The sequence below is a fragment of the Brienomyrus brachyistius genome, chromosome 23, assembly GCF_023856365.1.
Source record: "Brienomyrus brachyistius isolate T26 chromosome 23, BBRACH_0.4, whole genome shotgun sequence".
Lineage (NCBI taxonomy): Eukaryota > Metazoa > Chordata > Actinopteri > Osteoglossiformes > Mormyridae > Brienomyrus > Brienomyrus brachyistius.
The window spans coordinates 5928394-5950558 of NC_064555.1; the positions used below are offsets into that span (position 1 = coordinate 5928394).

General features: G+C 49.7%; 2 protein-coding genes across 2 annotated transcripts; both read right to left on the bottom strand.

Moving 5' to 3' along the window:
* Positions 1-1072: 1072 nt before the first annotated feature.
* Positions 1073-17220, bottom strand: LOC125719079 (transmembrane protein 65-like). Its single transcript, XM_048993544.1, has 9 exons — positions 16821-17220; positions 16083-16581; positions 14166-14246; positions 6894-6938; positions 6333-6400; positions 5846-5900; positions 4567-4609; positions 3722-3827; positions 1073-3343 (listed from the first exon to the last, which is right to left on the bottom strand). Exons 2-9 carry the CDS (start codon positions 16342-16344, stop codon positions 3212-3214), a joined length of 792 nt encoding a protein of 263 aa, XP_048849501.1. The 5' UTR covers positions 16345-16581; positions 16821-17220; the 3' UTR covers positions 1073-3211.
* A 675-nt stretch (positions 17221-17895) lies between these two features.
* Positions 17896-22146, bottom strand: rnf139 (ring finger protein 139). Its single transcript, XM_048993526.1, has 2 exons — positions 21803-22146; positions 17896-21148 (listed from the first exon to the last, which is right to left on the bottom strand). The coding sequence occupies exons 1-2, from the start codon at positions 21963-21965 to the stop codon at positions 19287-19289; spliced, it is 2025 nt and encodes a 674-aa protein (XP_048849483.1). The 5' UTR covers positions 21966-22146; the 3' UTR covers positions 17896-19286.
* Positions 22147-22165: the final 19 nt, after the last annotated feature.

The window sequence follows — 22165 nt, forward strand, 5'->3', positions numbered from 1 at the left end:
TAGTCTATAGGCGAGTGTTCTGAACAGCATCGACTTCGATCAGATAAGTTTGTCCAATGCTTCAAATCTGAGTTAATTAAAAGGCAGCGCAGCAGTTGTTAATTACTCACTTAGTACTTAATTGCTCACTTAATACCTAATTACTCACGGCCTAAAAGAGCGGCTATTTGATTTTGATTTTTTTCCTTTTAAGTTAATGATTTCAGCAGACGACCTCAGCGTATATTGCCCGGTTTATTTACACCCAGATCGAATTGGTCCTATATAATACAAAGCAAAAGATTTTGGTTGGTCTTTGGCATCCTTCTGAGCTGCAAGGTCAAGCAGAAAAGGCCCCATTGCTGATGAACTTTGAAAATATTGACGAGACACGTGACTTCTGTACACTTTCACGATGCCCGTTATCTAGCTTTTCTATTACCGATGTCAGGTGGCCGATTGCTCCTTGATTTCCTCACATGAATCCACCTATAAGTAGAGCAGAATAACACAGATACTCATGACAAAGCACAGCCCGGGACCAGCCGATGAAGTGCATGATTAAAAACACATAAACCCGAGCAAGACGAAAGCAAAATAAGCGGAAAGAAGTAAATCAATTAAGTACAAAACCCATGGATTCAATCTGCCCCCAGTGAATTACAGGACACAGACAATAATAAATACACAGCTGTCAGATAACGGGCACTGAATTATGAATTAACCTGAAAAGTTATTTACAGTAAAACAGCTGTACTGTGAGAGAAGGTATTGGGTGAATGCAGCGTCCAGCACCAGGATCTTGCTTATACAAGACCAACAGCGATATGATTGCCCTGCCGGATATGGGATTTGAACCCACCACCTTCAGACATGGATTCCAGCTGAGTTTCGAAGTACTATTATTGAAGCAATGGTTAGCAATAAAAACGCTGAATTAAAGCAGTAACTAAGTTTTTGTGACATAAATCCACGTATGAAACATTTTGCTCCTAAATGCAAAATATTTATAAGGCAGATTTGTAAGTTATTCACAGTAACTTATTCATAACAACACAAAGTGATTATAGTTCAACAAGAATACGCCGATATATAAAAGTGTTTCATTTAATAGCATTTATTTACAAGTAAACATGCATCACATTTCATCACAGATCGGTGGAAGTCCATCCTCTTTGCGATACAGTCCAGTGTTAAAGGAATAGCTGACGTCCTGTTGCTAGGTAATGTATTATTTAGGAGTTTATGTTCACGCCATCTGTACTTTGCCATGCATATGCCAACATCCAATTAGAATGAATCTCAAGAGGGAAAAGGTGTTTACGCTATTTGTGGCCACGTACCATATTGGACGCTCTCTGCGTTTCATCCGCACACAGGCGGACGGAAAGACGGGGCTATAGCTGCGGGAGAGGTTATGTTACGGGAGATCCTGTTGCTAGGATACGTGTGATCGCAGCCAGCCCAAGTGGAAAGGGACTCGGGAGCTGGACCATCTCACATCGCATTCTACATACTTGCCAGGCCTTATTTTTAATCTTCCTTAGCGGAGATTTCAGCGCTCACATTTGTAGCCAGATAACTCTACTTATCATCACGCACACAAGTCTGGAATACAATAATTATGTAACCCAGCATCATTAAAATTTATAACAAGCTGTACAGGGGACTAAGTAGTACTAGACAAACTAACTTGCAGAATAGTACGTAGATGTTATATAGTCATACAGGACCTTGTAAAGTTACAGGCACGTCTGTCTTCATGAAGCACAAAATTTGAACCACCAGGATTGGATGCATCACTGATACAAATCTCACTTAGGTTGGGTCAGCGTCCCGCAATGTGATACTGGTGAGCTACTGAGCAGACGTTTGGCCAAATTAACGGTCAAAACGGTGCAATTACGAGCATCCCCACAGCGCAAAACAAGACGAGTCTTACCAGAGTTTTTACGCTCCCTTTGCATAATGTACCAGCACAAACCAGCAAGAAATATTAATACAGACATAGCATTTCCAGTACACAGTAAGTGTACAATAAACTAAAAAGTTCATACAAGGTAATATGTTTTGTCACTTCCTGTCACAGCCCAAAAACCGGATAAGACCCTTAGGTTCACAGCTCTGGAGAGTAGCTTAGATTCTGGTCCGGTTCTAGCCCACCTGCATCTTGGTTCCCTGTAGAGCATCTTTTCTCCCCACTTCCCTTAACACAACAGGGCTGTGGTCCATTTCCCCAAACTCCCCCTGTGCCATGGTTCTGTCCCACTGTGACATCACCAGGCCACTTTGCTGACTAGTATGCAGGGGGGGGGAGGGGTTCCTGTACAGCACCCATGTGTCCATATGAAGAGGAGCGTCTGTTATCTGCCCCAAGGTGAGCTAGAGCGACATCATACGGCAATGTCCCATTTTTGGACACTTCTATGTACCTGATCTTCTCAGTCAATGAGCCAGCAGAGCACCACTCAATGTAATATATACTGTATATAAAACAATGGCATACAAGCACACTGTCCTGTGCCGAGGTGGACGGGAGCCTCATGCTGTCCCCAATGCCGCATGCAACCCGTATGTCCGGCTGCTTTCTTCCCGTGTTGAGGTGCAGTCAGTGTCGCTCCGTAAACCATCAATGCAAAAACAAAAACACACTTAGCGTCATGCATGATGAATTACATGTGTAAACGGAAGGTTCACTGGCTGATATTGAATATGTCACCATAAATGATCACAGAAAACCCATAACTGTAGTCGGGCTCTGAATCTGAAATGCAACGGACTGGGTGGGAAAAACCAAAGGGAGTGAAAAACAGGGGGAGAGGAAATGAAAGAGAAATGAGGCAGAAGTAACAAACTGATCAAAAGTTCCCAGGTCCCCCTGAACTGGACAAGAGACACATCCCAACATCTATACCGGTCCCCGAGATGTTTAACTGCAGCTCAGGGTGCAAGCTGAAACCAGAATCCTTCCAGACGTTGGTGTGATCTGAATGATGAGGAGAAACATCTTCATACACTACAAACAGAAGACTGGACCATGAGGTTTCTCATTTGAGTGCTGACGTCATTCAAAATCAATAAAGGAACATTCATGAAGTGCATGCGCGATATTTAACTCATCGAGATCAGGCATCACCGGGATACAGCTTTAAAAACCCAGAACAATGTCTGCTTTGCGTTCTTCATGTCAGTTACAGTCCAGCGGCTTCAGCGGCCGATCAGCAGCTGAGTTTCACTCGCTGCTGAGGGCTGACGAATTCCCGCCTTGGGCACTCTCCCCGTCCTCCGCCTCATCGCCGTTCTTCATGAAGAGCAGCGGAAACATTCCCAGGAGGCAGCCGATCGTGACCCCAATGGCTTTGCCCTGTGGAACGCGAGGACATGACAGCGACGGACAGGGACGTCATTCCCGTTCACCGTAGGGGAAATTTACATCCAGTTTGCCAGTTTCATTGCTCATGGTGAGAAAACTCAAGCTGATGACCTTTCGGTGTCTGGAGACTTTTACTCTGAGGTCGCCAATGAGACTGGTGTCATCCAACCCAGATGCTCCACATTTTTGCTCCCTCCCAGCTCCCAACCATTCAAGGAAAACGAATACCTGGTGTAGGTGTGTTGGAAGCTGGGAGAGAGTGAAAATTTGCAGTGTCTCATGTTCCCCGAGGAGTGGGTTGGGAAACACGGCCCTGTGTGTGACGTAGAGGTTCAGGTGGCTTACTGTGGGGTTGACGGGCCGACTCACCATGTGGGAGCTCACTCTGGTCTGCCACATGTCTGCCTGCTTGGGCGTCAGGTCCGGGATCTGCATGCCAAGCCTGTGCGCTAAGGCTTCCACGTAGCCTGCGAGGCTGAACAAACACACCAACGTCTGCTAGCGCGCTGCTAACGAGCCTCCGTGCTCCAGCACGCCACTAACAAAAAGATCCCGAGTGTCTCCCGCTGGACAAGAGACTGTGAGGCTAAACAGACGCCAACGTCTGCAAATAGGCTGCGAGCAAGCCATCATATCTATACACACGGCTTGTTTTTATTTAGGGAAGTTCAAGGAATGGAGGAGAAGCAGATGGAAGTCGGAGTGGCTGCACTTGAACACCCCCGACTGAACAAGCTAACACTCAGGGGCCCCAGCCTGATGCTAGCAGATGGCGGCTTCCGATAGCTTAGGGGGACCTGGGAGACGGGGAACCACCAGCCCCAAAATACTGAGTCATTACGGTGGTAGAGCTGCCTGTTTTTAAAAAGTTATTAAAAAATATATATCCTTATGTTTGCAGCAATTCATTTTCCATTGGTGCTAGGGATGCTAGCTAGGAATATCTAATAATCTGCTCACTGACATTCATACATCTAAACAGAAATAAGAGGGGAAATGATTTTACTTCTCCCTCGCTGAGTGCAGACCGTAGTGGTTCTGGTCCTTGATAAGCTTTAGTTCCTGCTGAACGTGACTAAAGGTTCTACTAAAGGTGCGTCTCTACTGAAAGCTGCTGACAGAAGTGTCGACAGACCTGGTCAGGTCACATCGGCAGCCCGTGTGTGAGTCCCCAGGAAATACTGGAGCAGGACCCTGGCAGGCCAGACACTTACCCAAGGCCCGCCAGATCCGACACCAGGTTCCCGAGGGCGGCCGCTGTAAATGAGAGAGAGAGCCTTTCATGGATCCTGCGGGACTTTCAGGGAGAACGGCCTGGCTTGCTGTCAGCGCCTGTGCTAGCTTAATCAACCCGAGTCACAGAGCATGATCGGTGTGTGAGTTGTGCCTGGGGCGATTTATAAGGACGGAGGATCTACTTACCTTCAAAGCGTAAACCAGCATTCACAAGGTATCCAGATTTATGTGTAGCTGAGGTCTCCAATCACATGACAGGCTAATTCTATAAGCTAAAAACATCAAGAAGCCAACTGTCTTGACTAGGAACCCTCTGCTCTATCCGGCTTGCTAACCCTTTCCAAGTAAAACTATTCCTACTACTAAGACAAATATAACTACGGCCTGATTTTCTGGGCCTGGACCCTCCAACTCTCCCTTGTCGAGCTACCAAGAGTAGCACAGCAAAGCCTGAAGCGAGTCCCATCCACACAACCGCCAGCCAATTGCGGACGTTGCCTCTGGAGGCGTCAATGTGACATCGTCGAGATGTGTTCATAGTTTAGATGCTCTGGGTAGCAGCAGCCTTTGCATGGAAGATGCTGGGATCCCAAGGCTGCGTCACGGTCAATAAGCATGGATCATTAACCCAACAATGCCCAGTAGCCGGGTTTGAGTTCCATAAATGTGTGTGAATGATCACAAGTCTGAGATTAAATGCCATAAACCTGAAAGTCCCACCAGAGTTTTGAGGAACTTTGCTGTTTTGGTTTCAATGACTGGTCTTGTTTGCTAAATGCTAATTCTTGCCTAGTAAGCTGTGGACCACATCTCCTCCCATATCAGAATACCGTCTTCGTGTAATACATCGTGTCCCAGTGTGACAGCCGCATGTGTGATGCGAACGGCACTAACATATGACCTCACATTTAATGTTTTTTTTTGACTCCATACTCTTCACCCAGGGATCACTCACATCCTATAACCAAAATGCAAGCATTACTGGTCCAGGTCATAAAGAGAACCATCTAACGGTCTGTGAGACACCGGGCCGTGGTGACACTACAGAGGGGCACACTCGTGTTCCTGCAGACATTAACGTCGTCCCACTGGCCTCACCAGCACTCGACAGGCAGAAAATGTCCCTCCGCTGTGTTTTTTAATTCCATCACACTGGAAGCTCTTTTGGCTACGAGCTTATAAATCGTCACCAGTAGCACATTTCACTTCTGCTTGCTGCCATGGCGACCTGCTGCCCCGCGTGGTTCTCACGCCTACCTGCCATGGTGGAGATCCCAAACACCACTCCGATGGACAGCTCGATCTGTGTTCCCTGCAAAGAAACGCAAGCCGCTTATGGTCCGGTACACGGCTCACTCCGCAGAGCTCCTGCTACTCAAACGAGGAGTCTGAGCCAAAATTAAACCCAAATTGTCACATGGTGTCACCTGGTCTGCCTTTACATCATCCATTCTTTTGACTCACATTTCCTATACTGTCCTGTTCGAACATCTTATCTCAATACCCATAAATTCTTTGGAAACATTTTGTTACACAGTGAGCAAGATGTTTGGTAATACAACAGGACGATAGTCACCGTGTCTTACATTTAATTAAGCACATACATTCACCAAAATCTGTAGTTTTACTTTCCGTATTAGAAGCAATGTTCGAAATAGGCTTCAAAGTATTTATTCTGGACTGGAGTGCAAACATCTCTTGGAAACGAGACAGTATTGTACACAAACAAGGAAGGTCTCCTTACTGCAGCGATCATGATGGCGTTGTCTAGGAAACCGAATCCAACGAAGGGAATGGCATTATGCAAAAGAACTGCATGGGAAAAAAATAGAAAGTCTAACTAACAATATTACATTAGTGATTTCAGAAACTTCCAGAACCCCGATAAGCGCAATTACCATGCACTGTTTTACTTTTGAATAATTCCCACTAGATTAAACAAAATCACTGATGCACAGGGGGTATCAAAACCATGTTTTTCACTGTTTAAATTATAGCATATTTGACCAAAGTTATCCCATAATGAACATGCATGCAATTTTGGTGGCTATGAATAAATTAATTAGCTTGATTGAACAGCTTCTGGAGAATCTCTGAACAGTTTTCGAGCTAATGAAAAACAACTCATTAAGGAGGAGGTGGTCACCACACAGAAACGTTCTCTCCTCACTCTTAATGGTCTTACAGATTCTCCAGAGAGTAGTGACCAACACCAGAGACCCCAGGTCAGCTCCGGTGGCAGACAACAGAAAACGAGGGACCTGGAGATGGTGGAATTGAGAGTGTTTAAGACCAGGTATCTCACCGTATCGGAGCTGGGCGCTGGTCGGAGGTGCCGATTCTAATTTCTCTGAAAGATAAGAGGGATAAAAACACACGCTGTCTCACCTGAGTAGGAGCCACTATTAAGTCACCTAGGCAGGGTTAGTTGATACAGACACACAGAGACACTCGGCAGGGGCTTTTCACAACTGAAGGGTGTCTGGTTTCCACCGCAGCTTTGATAAGCGCCTCGTTTCAGGATTAGAGCAGGAACTGAAACCCACTGGCGCCACTGGCAGTGAGACACGGCGGGTAGAGGAACCTCTGCCCCCAAGGCCTTAAGATGTTAGGCGTCATGATCAGTTCAGACCAGGGTTATTGTTAACTAAGAGTAAAAGACACCTTTTTTATAAACTGAAATATAATATTAAATAAACAAACAAATAAATAAATAGAAACTATAAATATTGCTTCTGAAACAAATACAGAAGGTCCTCTACTTACGAATGAAATACGTTCCGAAAGGCCGTTCGTAACTTGAAATGTTCGTAAAGAGTTATTCAACATCATCTTAAGGGGATACGCAAGTACTAAGAACTAGGATGCTGGGAGTACGCACGCTACGCTGCTGCGCGGTGGGAGCAGCGGCCAGAAGTCGTACTGGACGGAATTGGCGCATAGAGAAAAAAAAACAATGTTGCGGACAGGAAACGGGAGCCCAACGAACACAATTTGGACTTACGGTCCTCTTCGTTCGTACATCTCAAAGTTCATAAGTTGAAAGTTCGTAAGTAGAGGAGCGTCTGTACTCAAATACATTCCACTACCGTTTTTAATACTAATTAGCTAAAGCAATAATCTATCATCCCTCCTTGATGGACATCATTCAAAAAAACACAATCCAATATTTAGATAATAGTTAATTATACCTGGAATGTGTTTTGCCTATTTTGAAGACTTAATTACATAATGTACACTGTGTATTCATGCAGGATTCTCTACATAAAATCAGTACATAAAATACGACAATGCTTTACCTTAATTACACCTTAATAATGCATTGATCATGCATTTATAGAACATTAATAAGCAGTATGTAAACATCCTAAGATACCTTAACAGCTTTAGTAAACCTTAATAACAAACATTATACGGTTGTTTGTTATAATCATATGTTTGTTATTAATGTATATTAAGGCTGTTAAGTGTTACAATGTTACATGCTGCTTAAGAATGCTCTATGAATGTATTATAAAGGCGTTATGTAAGTGCAGTAAATGTAAATGTTACCTAAAATAGCTCCACAACTTTCAATCTATCCCGAGAAATAAAATTACTAAAACCAAAACAAAATACATAAAACCTATACAGAAATATATCTTTAAAATAAAAACGAATAAAAGACCAAACTCAGGCTAGTGAACATGAGCTTCACGCCCATGCAAAGTAATGAAGGCTTTCTATTAAACTAAAGGGATTTTGACTGCTTGTGTATCTGCTTTGTCGAATTCATAATATATTAGTAAGAAGGAAAACAGGCGTTGGGTGACTTAGCACAAATGTGTTAAGGCGGTGCCTGGTCAATAAAGACACGAGCTTTCCGGGCCTTTCTCAGGTAACCAGGAACAATAATGAAGCCTTCAAATCAATGAGTGACCAGTGAAGGCCAGTAAAGCAAGATGCCAGCATACAAATCCCACTGCTTCATGCCTGCGTTCAGACTCCCAATACTTCAGTTAGAGCCCAGTTGTAAGTGTGCAGCTATGCCGAGTGACAAAGACCACCATAATTATACACAGCAGGCACCCAAGCAGAGTTAATGAGTCACGTCAAGTTCTCCTTCCTAATTAGCGGAGAGATTTCCCCGAGACGCTGAGAAAGATCCACCCAGAGTTAAGACTGCATGCGGTTTCTGAGCAAGAATGCGACAAGGCTCCATGCAGCAGTGAAACGGACCCCTGGGGCGGAGCTGAAAATCTGAGTTATTCAGCTGCCTTTCATCAGAGACGTGTGGCATCAGCAGCCGACGTCTGTCTCCTGTCACTTGGAGGATCAGAAACTGCTGAAGCTAAGTGCTAATGAAAGGCATCCCAGAATGCCTTAGGGGCGCCCTCGATGCTAGCAGGAATATTGCCTTCTTACGCCAAACTGACTGGCTACAGCTTCAGATTTTACTTGCAAAAAGGCTTTTGCTTGATGCAGCAACTCGGGGAAAAGTGCATCACAGGTGAAACACAAACGCATGAGCCAGCTGTCAGTCTTGGTCCATCTGAAGCCGTGTTTCATGCGGAAACAACAATCCTCCGTGAGCGATAACAAGCTTCTGTGATAACAAGCTTCTGTGATAACAAGCCTTTGATTAAACTCACTGCTGAGGACTCTTCAGCAGAGACAGCAGCACATAACACAATGTTTACGGTCTAATGGAGAGGCATTCACTATTATAGTGATTAGATTTGACTGAAATTAGCGTGTTTGTTACAGCACCCTCAAGTTTTGCTGTGTCGAAGACAATAATAGTGTGTGGTTTACTAATAGCATGCAATACACTATAATAAATGATACTTCTGAGGATATCATTGCTGCATTGGCAAAAGAATTTATTTAGAATGCAAAACAAAAAAATAAATGTTTTCTGGATTCCTGCCATACAGCTGGTCTCAGATTCATAAATGACAGAAGGAGACGGGGTGTTACTTAGGCAGCTGCACACTAGCGGGACGGAACTGGAAGCCAGCAAGCTAATGGGCCCCCATCTGACATCACCTGGAAGGGGAGTCTGACTCAGTCCCCCCACACAGCAATTACAGCCCATCAGGGTATCAATTAGGCAAAGGAAAACAGGCACATTCTCAGGAGCGTCTGGCAATGTGTCAGAGTGGTGCTCCGATTTCACACGAGCAGGAATGGAGCCCAGGCAGGATGGTGAGCAGGGAACAATGCAGGGAGGGGGGAGGCGGGAAACAGGGTGGCAAGGCACGGGGGCTATAGTGTACAGGGGATGGGGGGCATGGGGGCTATAGTGTACAGGGGATGGGGGGCATGGGGGCTATAGTGTACAGGGGATGGGGGGCACGGGGGCTATAGTGTACAGGGGATGGGGGGCACGGGGGCTATAGTGTACAGGGGATGTGGGGCAGAGGGGCTATAGTGTACAGGGGATGGGGGGCTATAGTGTACAGGGGATGGGGGGCATGGGGGCTATAGTGCACAGGGGATGTGGGGCAGAGGGGCTATAGTGTACAGGGGATGGGGGGCACGGGGGCTATAGTGTACAGGGGATGGGGGGCACGGGGGCTATAGTGTACAGGGGATGGGGGGCTATAGTGTACAGGGGATGGGGGGCACGGGGGCTATAGTGTACAGGGGATGGGGGGCACGGGGGCTATAGTGTACAGGGGATGGGGGGCTATAGTGTACAGGGGATGGGGGCACGGGGGCTATAGTGTACAGGGGATGCGGGGCATGGGGGCTATAGTGTACAGGGGATGGGGGGCACGGGGGCTATAGTGTACAGGGGATGCGGGGCATGGGGGCTATAGTGTACAGGGGATGGGGGGCACGGGGGCTATAGTGTACAGGGGATGGGGGGCACGGGGGCTATAGTGTACAGGGGATGGGGGGCTATAGTGTACAGGGGATGGGGGCACGGGGGCTATAGTGTACAGGGGATGGGGGGCACGGGGGCTATAGTGTACAGGGGATGGGGGGCACGGGGGCTATAGTGTACAGGGGATGGGGGGCACGGGGGCTATAGTGTACAGGGGATGCGGGGCATGGGGGCTATAGTGTACAGGGGATGGGGGGCACGGGGGCTATAGTGTACAGGGGATGGGGGGCACGGGGGCTATAGTGTACAGGGGATGGGGGGCTATAGTGTACAGGGGATGGGGGCACGGGGGCTATAGTGTACAGGGGATGGGGGGCACGGGGGCTATAGTGTACAGGGGATGGGGGGCTATAGTGTACAGGGGATGGGGGCACGGGGGCTATAGTGTACAGGGGATGGGGGCATGGGGGCTATAGTGTACAGGGGATGGGGGGCTATAGTGTACAGGGGATGGGGGGCACGGGGGCTATAGTGTACAGGGGATGGGGGGCACGGGGGCTATAGTGTACAGGGGATGGGGGGCTATAGTGTACAGGGGATGGGGGCACGGGGGCTATAGTGTACAGGGGATGGGGGCATGGGGGCTATAGTGTACAGGGGATGGGGGGCTATAGTGTACAGGGGATGGGGGCACGGGGGCTATAGTGTACAGGGGATGGGGGGCACGGGGGCTATAGTGTACAGGGGATGGGGGCACGGGGGCTATAGTGTACAGGGGATGGGGGGCACGGGGGCTATAGTGTACAGGGGATGGGGGGCACGGGGGCTATAGTGTACAGGGGATGGGGGGCTATAGTGTACAGGGGATGGGGGGCTATAGTGTACAGGGGATGGGGGCACGGGGGCTATAGTGTACAGGGGATGGGGGGCACGGGGGCTATAGTGTACAGGGGATGGGGGCACGGGGGCTATAGTGTACAGGGGATGGGGGCACGGGGGCTATAGTGTACAGGGGATGGGGGGCACGGGGGCTATAGTGTACAGGGGATGGGGGGCTATAGTGTACAGGGGATGGGGGCACGGGGGCTATAGTGTACAGGGGATGGGGGCATGGGGGCTATAGTGTACAGGGGATGGGGGGCTATAGTGTACAGGGGATGGGGGCACGGGGGCTATAGTGTACAGGGGATGGGGGGCTATAGTGTACAGGGGATGGGGGCACGGGGGCTATAGTGTACAGGGGATGGGGGCATGGGGGCTATAGTGTACAGGGGATGTGGGGCAGAGGGGCTATAGTGTACAGGGGATAGGGGGCAGAGGGGCTATAGTGTACAGGGGATGGGGGGCATGGGGGCTATAGTGTACAGGGGATGTGGGGCAGAGGGGCTATAGTGTACAGGGGATGTGGGGCAGAGGGGCTATAGTGTACAGGGGATGGGGGGCACGGGGGCTATAGTGTACAGGGGATGGGGGGCACGGGGGCTATAGTGTACAGGGGATGGGGGGCACGGGGGCTATAGTGTACAGGGGATGCGGGGCATGGGGGCTATAGTGTACAGGGGATGGGGGGCACGGGGGCTATAGTGTACAGGGGATGGGGGGCACGGGGGCTATAGTGTACAGGGGATGGGGGGCTATAGTGTACAGGGGATGGGGGCACGGGGGCTATAGTGTACAGGGGATGGGGGGCACGGGGGCTATAGTGTACAGGGGATGGGGGGCTATAGTGTACAGGGGATGGGGGCACGGGGGCTATAGTGTACAGGGGATGGGGGCATGGGGGCTATAGTGTACAGGGGATGGGGGGCTATAGTGTACAGGGGATGGGGGGCACGGGGGCTATAGTGTACAGGGGATGGGGGGCACGGGGGCTATAGTGTACAGGGGATGGGGGGCTATAGTGTACAGGGGATGGGGGCACGGGGGCTATAGTGTACAGGGGATGGGGGCATGGGGGCTATAGTGTACAGGGGATGGGGGGCTATAGTGTACAGGGGATGGGGGCACGGGGGCTATAGTGTACAGGGGATGGGGGGCACGGGGGCTATAGTGTACAGGGGATGGGGGCACGGGGGCTATAGTGTACAGGGGATGGGGGGCACGGGGGCTATAGTGTACAGGGGATGGGGGGCACGGGGGCTATAGTGTACAGGGGATGGGGGGCTATAGTGTACAGGGGATGGGGGGCTATAGTGTACAGGGGATGGGGGCACGGGGGCTATAGTGTACAGGGGATGGGGGGCACGGGGGCTATAGTGTACAGGGGATGGGGGCACGGGGGCTATAGTGTACAGGGGATGGGGGCACGGGGGCTATAGTGTACAGGGGATGGGGGGCACGGGGGCTATAGTGTACAGGGGATGGGGGGCTATAGTGTACAGGGGATGGGGGCACGGGGGCTATAGTGTACAGGGGATGGGGGCATGGGGGCTATAGTGTACAGGGGATGGGGGGCTATAGTGTACAGGGGATGGGGGCACGGGGGCTATAGTGTACAGGGGATGGGGGGCTATAGTGTACAGGGGATGGGGGCACGGGGGCTATAGTGTACAGGGGATGGGGGCATGGGGGCTATAGTGTACAGGGGATGTGGGGCAGAGGGGCTATAGTGTACAGGGGATAGGGGGCAGAGGGGCTATAGTGTACAGGGGATGGGGGGCATGGGGGCTATAGTGTACAGGGGATGTGGGGCAGAGGGGCTATAGTGTACAGGGGATGTGGGGCAGAGGGGCTATAGTGTACAGGGGATGTGGGGCAGAGGGGCTATAGTGTACAGGGGATGTGGGGCAGAGGGGCTATAGTGTACAGGGGATGTGGGGCAGAGGGGCTATAGTGTACAGGGGATGTGGGGCACGGGAGCTATAGTGTACAGGGGATGTGGGGCACGGGGGCTATAGTGTACAGGGGATGTGGGGCACGGGAGCTATAGTGTACAGGGGATGTGGGGCAGAGGGGCTATAGTGTACAGGGGATGGGGGGCATGGGGGCTATAGTGTACAGGGGATGGGGGGATATAGTGTACAGGGGATGGGGGCATGGGGGCTATAGTGTACAGGGGATGGGGGGATATAGTGTACAGGGGATGGGGGGATATAGTGTACAGGGGATGGGGGCATGGGGGCTATAGTGTACAGGGGATGGGGGGATATAGTGTACAGGGGATGGGGGGATATAGTGTACAGGGGATGGGGGCACGGGGGCTATAGTGTACAGGGGATGGGGGGATATAGTGTACAGGGGATGGGGGGATATAGTGTACAGGGGATGGGGGCATGGGGGCTATAGTGTACAGGGGATGGGGGGATATAGTGTACAGGGGATGGGGGGATATAGTGTACAGGGGATGGGGGCATGGGGGCTATAGTGTACAGGGGATGGGGGGCTATAGTGTACAGGGGATGGGGGGCTATAGTGTACAGGGGATGGGGGCACGGGGGCTATAGTGTACAGGGGATGGGGGCATGGGGGCTATAGTGTACAGGGGATGGGGGGATATAGTGTACAGGGGATGGGGGGCTATAGTGTACAGGGGATGGGGGCACGGGGGCTATAGTGTACAGGGGATGGGGGCATGGGGGCTATAGTGTACAGGGGATGGGGGGATATAGTGTACAGGGGATGGGGGCATGGGGGCTATAGTGTACAGGGGATGGGGGCACGGGGGCTATAGTGTACAGGGGATGGGGGCATGGGGGCTATAGTGTACAGGGGATGGGGGGATATAGTGTACAGGGGATGGGGGCACAGGGGAGCCACTCTATGTACTCTGTTCATCAGCTGCAGAGGCGGGGAGACCCTCTTCAGGTGATGCAGCAACAGCAAGTCGCTCTCTGGTGTACCGGGACACTGGGAAGGGAGGGCAAACACACAGGTGACTCAGGGGAAGGAGGAGTGAGACACAGTCAGTCAGAGAGACAAGATACAGCTGGCTGGCCAAATGGGCTCACATGCCTCAGAGCAGCTGAGCTGGGGCTGGGGGGGGGGGGTCAGGGGTAGGATATAGACTCAATTTAGCAAAATGATCACTGAACCCTTCCTTGTCCCCTGGAATTCCAGAGGATGTTTCTCGGATGCCCCCCTGGTTCAGGCAACCCCCCCACCCCACCTACACTAACCAGAACTAACAGCTCACAGGTCTGATAATGTCACCAATCACCCCACCACGAGCAAACCGAGGACCCCACAAGACCAGGAACGACCCAAATCCAAATCCAGATTTAGAATTAGTATTCAGAATCCAGTATTAGAAGACTGGATTTAATGAGCTGAACACACTGATTGCGTCTGGACAAAGCTACCATCATACCAAGGACTACAGAGGGGGCTGGGAATGGCAGTGGAGCACCAGTGGTTGGTCAGTGGAGCCAGTGGTGCCCAGAACAGAGAAACCAGGACAGACATCCGGAGATCTGTGCGACAGCGCCCCCCCAGGGGGATGCAGGTTCTGCAGCCTAATGAAGTCCTTCAGTGCTCCCTGCACTGACATACCCAACAATGATGGCAGACATGTGATATTGCTGGCTGGGCAGAGGGACGGCACCCCCACTACCCACATATAAATCAAGGGCCACAGCTGCCACCTTATGTCAGTCAGGCTTGAACTGGGGGGGAATTTCTGCATGAAGCGCAGGCTTCAACACAGCCTACCGAAACCTGATGGTCTCTATGGACAGTTAGGAAACAGACAGAATGCATCCAGCCGCTTCCTGGGAAGAAATCTTCAATATATTATAGTACCTCCTCCAAAAAAAAGAACTGGGAAATAAATATTTATCTCTGCAGAAATGTAGAAAGGGGAAGCTAACTACAGGCCTCCCGAAAGCCTAGTTATTGCATAAATTACGTTTACGGTCTGCTTACGTGTCAGAAAGTGAGAATACAGGCACCTTAGAAAGAGCACTGAGTGCAGAAATAACCAAGGCCGGTTGGGGGGGTGGGGGGGGGGGGGTCACGATGGACATAAACGACAGGGTCATTAAAGAGCACCGCGCATTTCACTCAGGGAACACGAGAGAGGGAGAGAGACAGAAAGAGAGAGAGATAGACAGAGAGAGAGAGAGAGCACCGGCATATTACAGACAGCATACGAAGTTTTATATATATATATATATATATTTATTTTTCTATTTAAAGTAAAAACTTAAGAAACGGAGCGGATATCCCCGTATAATGCAAACGTTAATATAATATATAGGCGAGAGTTTGTAATTATTTAAATACAATGGTCTTTTTATTGGAAATGAATGAATGAAGCCACGTTAAATATTGGGTTACACATCTCCCCGTCCCCGCGGTTCCTACGCCCCTCTATACAGCAATTTCAGGATCTGCATTATCCCAGTACTTAAGTATCTCCTCCTTCAATGTTAAACAACTATGCCTAAAAGATATTTCGCATCAGGGCTGAATTTACTATAATAAATAGAGGAGCTTTTCAACGCTATACTGAAATGCACAAAGACAATAAAACGGATTATTTCAAGGCTTACAACACTGCTGAAATGTGAATGACAATTACCGTAAAAATAAAAATCATTGGGTTTAACAGCAGTACCCACACTTTCCAGCGCGGTGATTTTTACACTGTTACCTTTATATTTGATCATTATTTTATTTTACAGTAAGGTGCCCAGATCTTTTACCCTAATCTGAGTTTACCATTTTATAACATTATTATCTTACCTTGCGCGATTGCCATGGACTCGAAGCGATGCAGCTCCCGCAGCAAACACGCCCGCTCGCTGGCATGGAGGCTGTAGATGAAGTCCCGGGCCCCCGGCGCCGTGTTCAGGGGCTCCATGGGCTCCTTGGGCGGATGCGTGCCTCGGTTACGGCGCTGTAGCGGCTGTAGGGGCAGCGCGGCGTTCCGGTGGAGCAGCGTCCGCAGCACCCGCGCCTTCGCACCGGCGGCCGGTCTCAGTGCTCCCCGCAAACCAGGCAGCATCGCGTTCTTTTCTTTATTTTATCTTATTAAAAGTTGCCAGGAACAAAAAAAAACAAGCTAGAAGTGAACTGGCTGAAATATTGGTCGCTCGGCTCTCTTGGTATTTAGTTACCGCTGTTGATTGCTCAGTAACTCACAGAATAATGACCTGGTCAGGCTATGAAAGCGATAAACCAGAGGTAAGTCACCTCAAAGAGCCCCCAAACAGCTCTGCATGGCTGAGGATCCAGGGACAAACTGCGGAAATTCACACGGAGACTCGGACAACGTGCAGAAATGATGAGAAACCGCAAATTCCACCAGTGATAATAAAAATAATAACGATGATTATTAATGCCTCTGCACTTATAGCCACTGAAACAGACATGCAAACGTGCGGTTTTCCTAGTGATCCGCCCGTACTCACACCATCAGTATCATTTCCATGTTTTCTTTTTCGGTACAGTAGTTTTTAATATAGGTTTTAGTTTAAATACCTCCGCTCCTTTGAACGTTTCCCGCTGGATCCGGATTGGAAGCCCTGCTCACTCCGTGAGTGACCGTCACCCCGCTATCTAACTATATTCGCTGTTCATCTGCTCGTTTAAATACCCCTTAAATGCCACATTTTTTGACTTTATGTCCGTACTACTGAAGCCGCATCTCCCCGCCTTTCAGTAGTAACTTTGAACACCCCGACTTCAGCCTGGGGACGTACGGGAGACTGGGAGAGGGAGAGAAGGAGTAAAGGGAAGTGGCGTGCCGGACCCTGCTTTGCAGGGAGGTGATTTGTTCAGAATTTATCAATTAACAACAAAATAATAATGATAAAATAACTACATGAAAGTGGCTGAATCGCGCCACCTGCTGGTGAACAACAGTGTTCCTGAAACCGCGCTAGTGTGCTTGATTAAAACAGAAGAGATCAGTGCAAAATGTAAAGACGCAGGAAAAACACATGGAGGAACTATTAAAACTATACTTAAAGTATTTAATGGCATACTTTGTTCTTGGCATTTTGGTCTTTGCTGTCATTCATTTGCTAAAACGGCTGTTAACATTTAATAAATATAATAAAACATAAATTTAATACCAGTTAATACATCTCAATGTGTCCTGTGCTTCCTCCGGAAGGTTTTGCGCGCACGGTGACGCTGTGCTGGATAAGCCGTTATGGTCAAACAGATGCATAAATAGTTTCTCAATCTATACTCTATAGTATCACATGATATTTTATCCAAGTCTGAATTAGAAAGACACAGTGAGAATTAGCCATGACTCAAATGAAAAATACTGGGTGGATTTTTTTTCCTGCATAAGCAAATCTCAGCGGGGATATATGATAACAGCTCAGTGCTGCCCCCTGCTGTAGTGGGTTAGTTTGCAATCTGCAGTCTGGCACACTGGGTAAAGGAACCCAAACTAAAGGCACTTTGGGAATGAGGAAACAACCCAAGGAAAAACACAGCAAAACACATGACACCAGTTCAACAAAGCAGGCAAATAGGCAGGTTCCCATACAGGACCGATGACGCACATCACATATCTGTCTTCTAGGAAAATACTTCTGAATTTAAATGACCAAAAACTTTATTTGTTACAAGTATCGTTCTACAAAAAAATGTCATTTGTTTTGGTCATATAATCAAATAAATTACTGATACAGAGCATTTACAGAGACATTTACAACTGCGCTTCTGAACCCCAATTTTATAAAATGATGTAACTTCACGTTACATGACGACCGACACCATGATTGGAGAACGAACCGGAGAACGGGAATAGCTTCGCTCAGGAAGAGCGACGAGCTGCGGAGAGCGCCATTCTGCCGATCCACCCATCCGGCTAAACACACGGATGAAACCCATCTGTTTAATCCATTATGAAGCAAAAAGAATCACCATGATGTGCGATTTCATTTACATAATCCATTTAAGTGACCAAAAAGATGAGCTCACCATTAATTAAAACCTCCAGTAATCACAATCCTTCATTTCAGAATGAAATATAAACAAAAGCCTTTCCCCCGATAAGGGTTACCTAATTATTACTGAAGCTGTGGTAGTCTGAGAAACAGGAGATTTTATTTTTTTATTTGTTTTTTTTTTTTTAGAAAAATAAAACAGTCCTCTAATAGCATGTAGTCATATCAGGAGAATCATGTTTCCTCTCCTAGTTTGGATGATTTCAGCATTTGGAGAAAATACTTCATACATCAAGTTGCATTCCACAGCCAAGCACAATATTCCCCTAGAGGGCCACTGGCCGTTCTCAGTGATAGTTCTCAGGTACAGATGAATATACCTGAACATCCAAGGCGTTGAGTTACCCCATCAGACGTCAGGCGTCCTGCTGATAAACTGACTCCTTCCAAAATACTAATTTCAATATAAACTCCTTTGTTTAGTTTTCTTTTAAGATTATTCTATGTTACTACATGTACAATAATGTACACAACTTTAGCAAGGTCGCACAAGAGACCATTAGTAATCACGAGAGGTATATGAAAGGTTACAGTAGGATGTCACGTCGTGTTTAACCCAGACCCCCATCAACTGACTGCACAACGCTGTCAGTTTAAGGACGGCTCCCTGTCCAGTTTCAGAATGTGGTCCCGTCACAAAAATATTTCAGCCTTCACCTGCGCTTGGGAACGAATAATGAGGACCGACATGCTGCTCATTATAGATTTACCCCCCCTCCCCCCCCAAAAAAAAAATCCCTTAGAGGGAGCAAGAGGGAGAAAACATCATCATCCCCGAAGCTCAGGAATATTTCAGGTTCTGGACGTTTTGGACTCCCCAGTGTACAGCAAAACATCAGCCATCATCCCTGTAACCTCCATGAGCCCTTGGAAAGCAAGCAAACACATTTCAGAGAAAAGAATCAATCACATGGGAAAAAAAACACACACACACACATACACACATATCCCTGATGTCGTTTAAATTACAACGTCCTGGTCATTCGTCACTGGAATCCGTGTCGTCATTAATATAGTCCTCCTCCATGGGCATGCCGCCGTTCTTCTCTCCCCACTCTTCCTCGTCGTACTCGATGCTGTCGTTATCCTCCAGCAGCTCGCTGTCACTCTCAGGGCCGGCGGCCGCCGCCTCCGCAGCGATGCCCTCCACCTCTCTGGGTTCCGCTAGCCTGCCTGCGCCGTCGTCGGGGGCGGCGTAGCCGTTGTTGTTGGAGAAGGCGGCGGTGTCTCGTGGCTCCTCCTCCACGTAGACTTTCTGGTGGCACATGGGGCAGGTATCCTGGATGTAGAGCCACTTTCGCAGGCAGAGCGCGTGGAAATAGTGCCGGCATGGGGTGACTCGAGCAGACGACACAAACTCCTGGTAGCAGATGGCGCAGACATCCTTGATGGCGTTAAGCTGGATGCCCTTTACCTCGGGGAGGGAGTTCATCTTCTTGACGGCGGTGCGCCGGTTGATGAAGGTCTTCCACCCGTTCTTGGCCTGCAGGTAGATGTTGAAGTAAGCGTGCAGGCACATCATGCAAGCACGGATCTTGCTGCCGGACTCAAACATCATGGTGTAGGCCCCGTTCCCGAACATGATGACCCCGAAGACGAACTCGATGACGTTGCCAGTAGAACGCACGTAGTACACGTAGTCGTCCAACTTCTCCCAGAGCACGCCAGAGTAGCCGTCCACCATGAAGAGCACGTAGACCGTCAGTGAGACTATGACCTTGAGGCAAAGCTCCACGCAGAAGGCAGTGACGGCGAACAGCCAGGTGCTGAGGGCGTAACGGTACCAGAGCAGCACGCTGAGGAGGACGGGCAGCACGAAGAGGCAGAGCGACACCAGTAACACGGGGAAGTGGCGCCGCATGGACGGCACGTGGGAGGCGCTCAGGGACATGAGCACCGGGTCTGTCATGCCATGGATGAAGTGCAGGATGGCGGTAAGTAGCAGGCACATGTTCCGGCTGAGCCGCACCAGCCTCTCCTCAGGCTGCAGGCCGCTAAGTCCGGTCTGGAGGGCTAAGATGAAGAAGAGGACGGGAGCCACGAAGCCGAGCCGCTTGTCCTCCTCCTCGGTGGACCCGATGAAGGCCAGGATGCTGAGACCCAGGTAGTGTGCTATGGAGGAGATCACGGCGCTCATTCCCAGCACCGTGAGGGTCGAGTCGCAGCCGCTGATGATGAGGTTACTGACCAGGTCCCAGAACACATCCCAGCTAAGGTAGCTGGGATCACCAGTCTCGCTGCTGACCACGCGGACCACGTAGACCAGGATGATGGCCTGGGCGGTCATGCGGGTCAGCCAGAAGACCCGGAGCACGTCCGGGAAGCGGATCCTCTTCCAGGTGTCCTCCAGCAGGAGCTGCACGCCGTAGATGCGGTACATGTGCCGGACCAGCAGGTAGACGTAGCGGCAGGAGTAGTAGAACCAGCGCAGCTTGGTGGCCAGGTAGATAGCTGTGTTAAGGGCCAGGAGGAGCCCAGAGATGGTGGTCACCAGTTGCCGTGCCTCCACTGGCAGCTCCACCACGAGCCCCCATATGGGCACCGTGACGCTGAGGATGACAAGTGCGGCCGACACAGACTGGACGTTGAGCAGGACCGCGTAGCCGATGCCAAACATGAGCTGGACTATGGCCAGGCCGAGCCACAGGCTGGGTCCGTTTCTGGGGAGCAGCCTGTGGCCCAGGGCAGCCTTGTAATACGCGCCGTAAAAGTCTATGTGAGAGGTGGCGTAGTAGTTAATAAGGACTGACACCGTGCCCAAAAGCACAGCAAAGAACAAGGTGTAGAAGCGAAAGAGGGCCTTCTGGGACAGGACGAGCACCATGCTGGAGCCCAAGATGCCTGCAGGAAAGAGAGAGTGAGAAAAGTGCAGCTTTTCAACACACTAATAAAAAGTAAAGTTTACAGCATGTTTGTGAATGTAAATATCAGTGTAATATTTCACTAAATATCCCTAAGGCTGTCGACTGAACAAGCAATCATAAAGGAGTTTTGAAATCGCGTCTCTTGTGTTTCACTAAGGCAGCACAAAACCGACGCCCACAGAGCCGTCAGAAAGGCTGGCAGGTGAAGCCTGAGGATGTGCATTTTTCTGTTATGGATCGCTAGGCCAAACAAAAACAGAATCATAACTAATAGCTTTCAGCTGACTGAGGAACAGACGCCATAATCCCTCATAAAGCTGATGGTAAACCACCCGGTTTGGTCACAGCAACGCGAGCGCCTGTTAACCGACAGAACCCGCCGTCGGTGTAAATCGGTGTCTATTTCTATTTCGGTAATACGGAGCACGTCGGCCGTGATACTTGATAATATCAATACAAACACTGCTGCTTATGTGGCAGCCACTGTCATAAGGAATGAGCGTCATGGCTAATGTTTACTTTGTTGTTAGAGAAACGCCCCTCTTAATGTCGGCGACTGGTTAAGCTAACCCAACCCCACACGACCCCTCAGGTGACAGCTGACAGACAACGGAGCTCCGAGCCGTCTTACCCAGGCACCGGAGGAAGATCCTCCCGGCCGTCGCGGCCCATCCTGACGCGGGATCGCTGTAGCAGTTACAAATGGCGTCGATGATAAAGACACAGGGGACGCGGAATACGACGTCCAGCACGGCCATGGCCTGCTGCGTGAGCCGAGCCTGGGGGGAAGCCATGGCGTCGGCCCCCGTCCAGCGGCGAAGCCCGAAGCCGTAAAGCCCGTCACTCGGCTGGGTCCGTGCGGAGCTCCGCCATGTCGGTCCCGCTGTTGCTATGCGGGAAACGCGGAAGTGACAACGGCGATCACGGTGCGTCACGCTTTTTGCGTCATTACGCCCGGCACGTCGCGCCGGTATGAGCCACGCATAACAGCTGC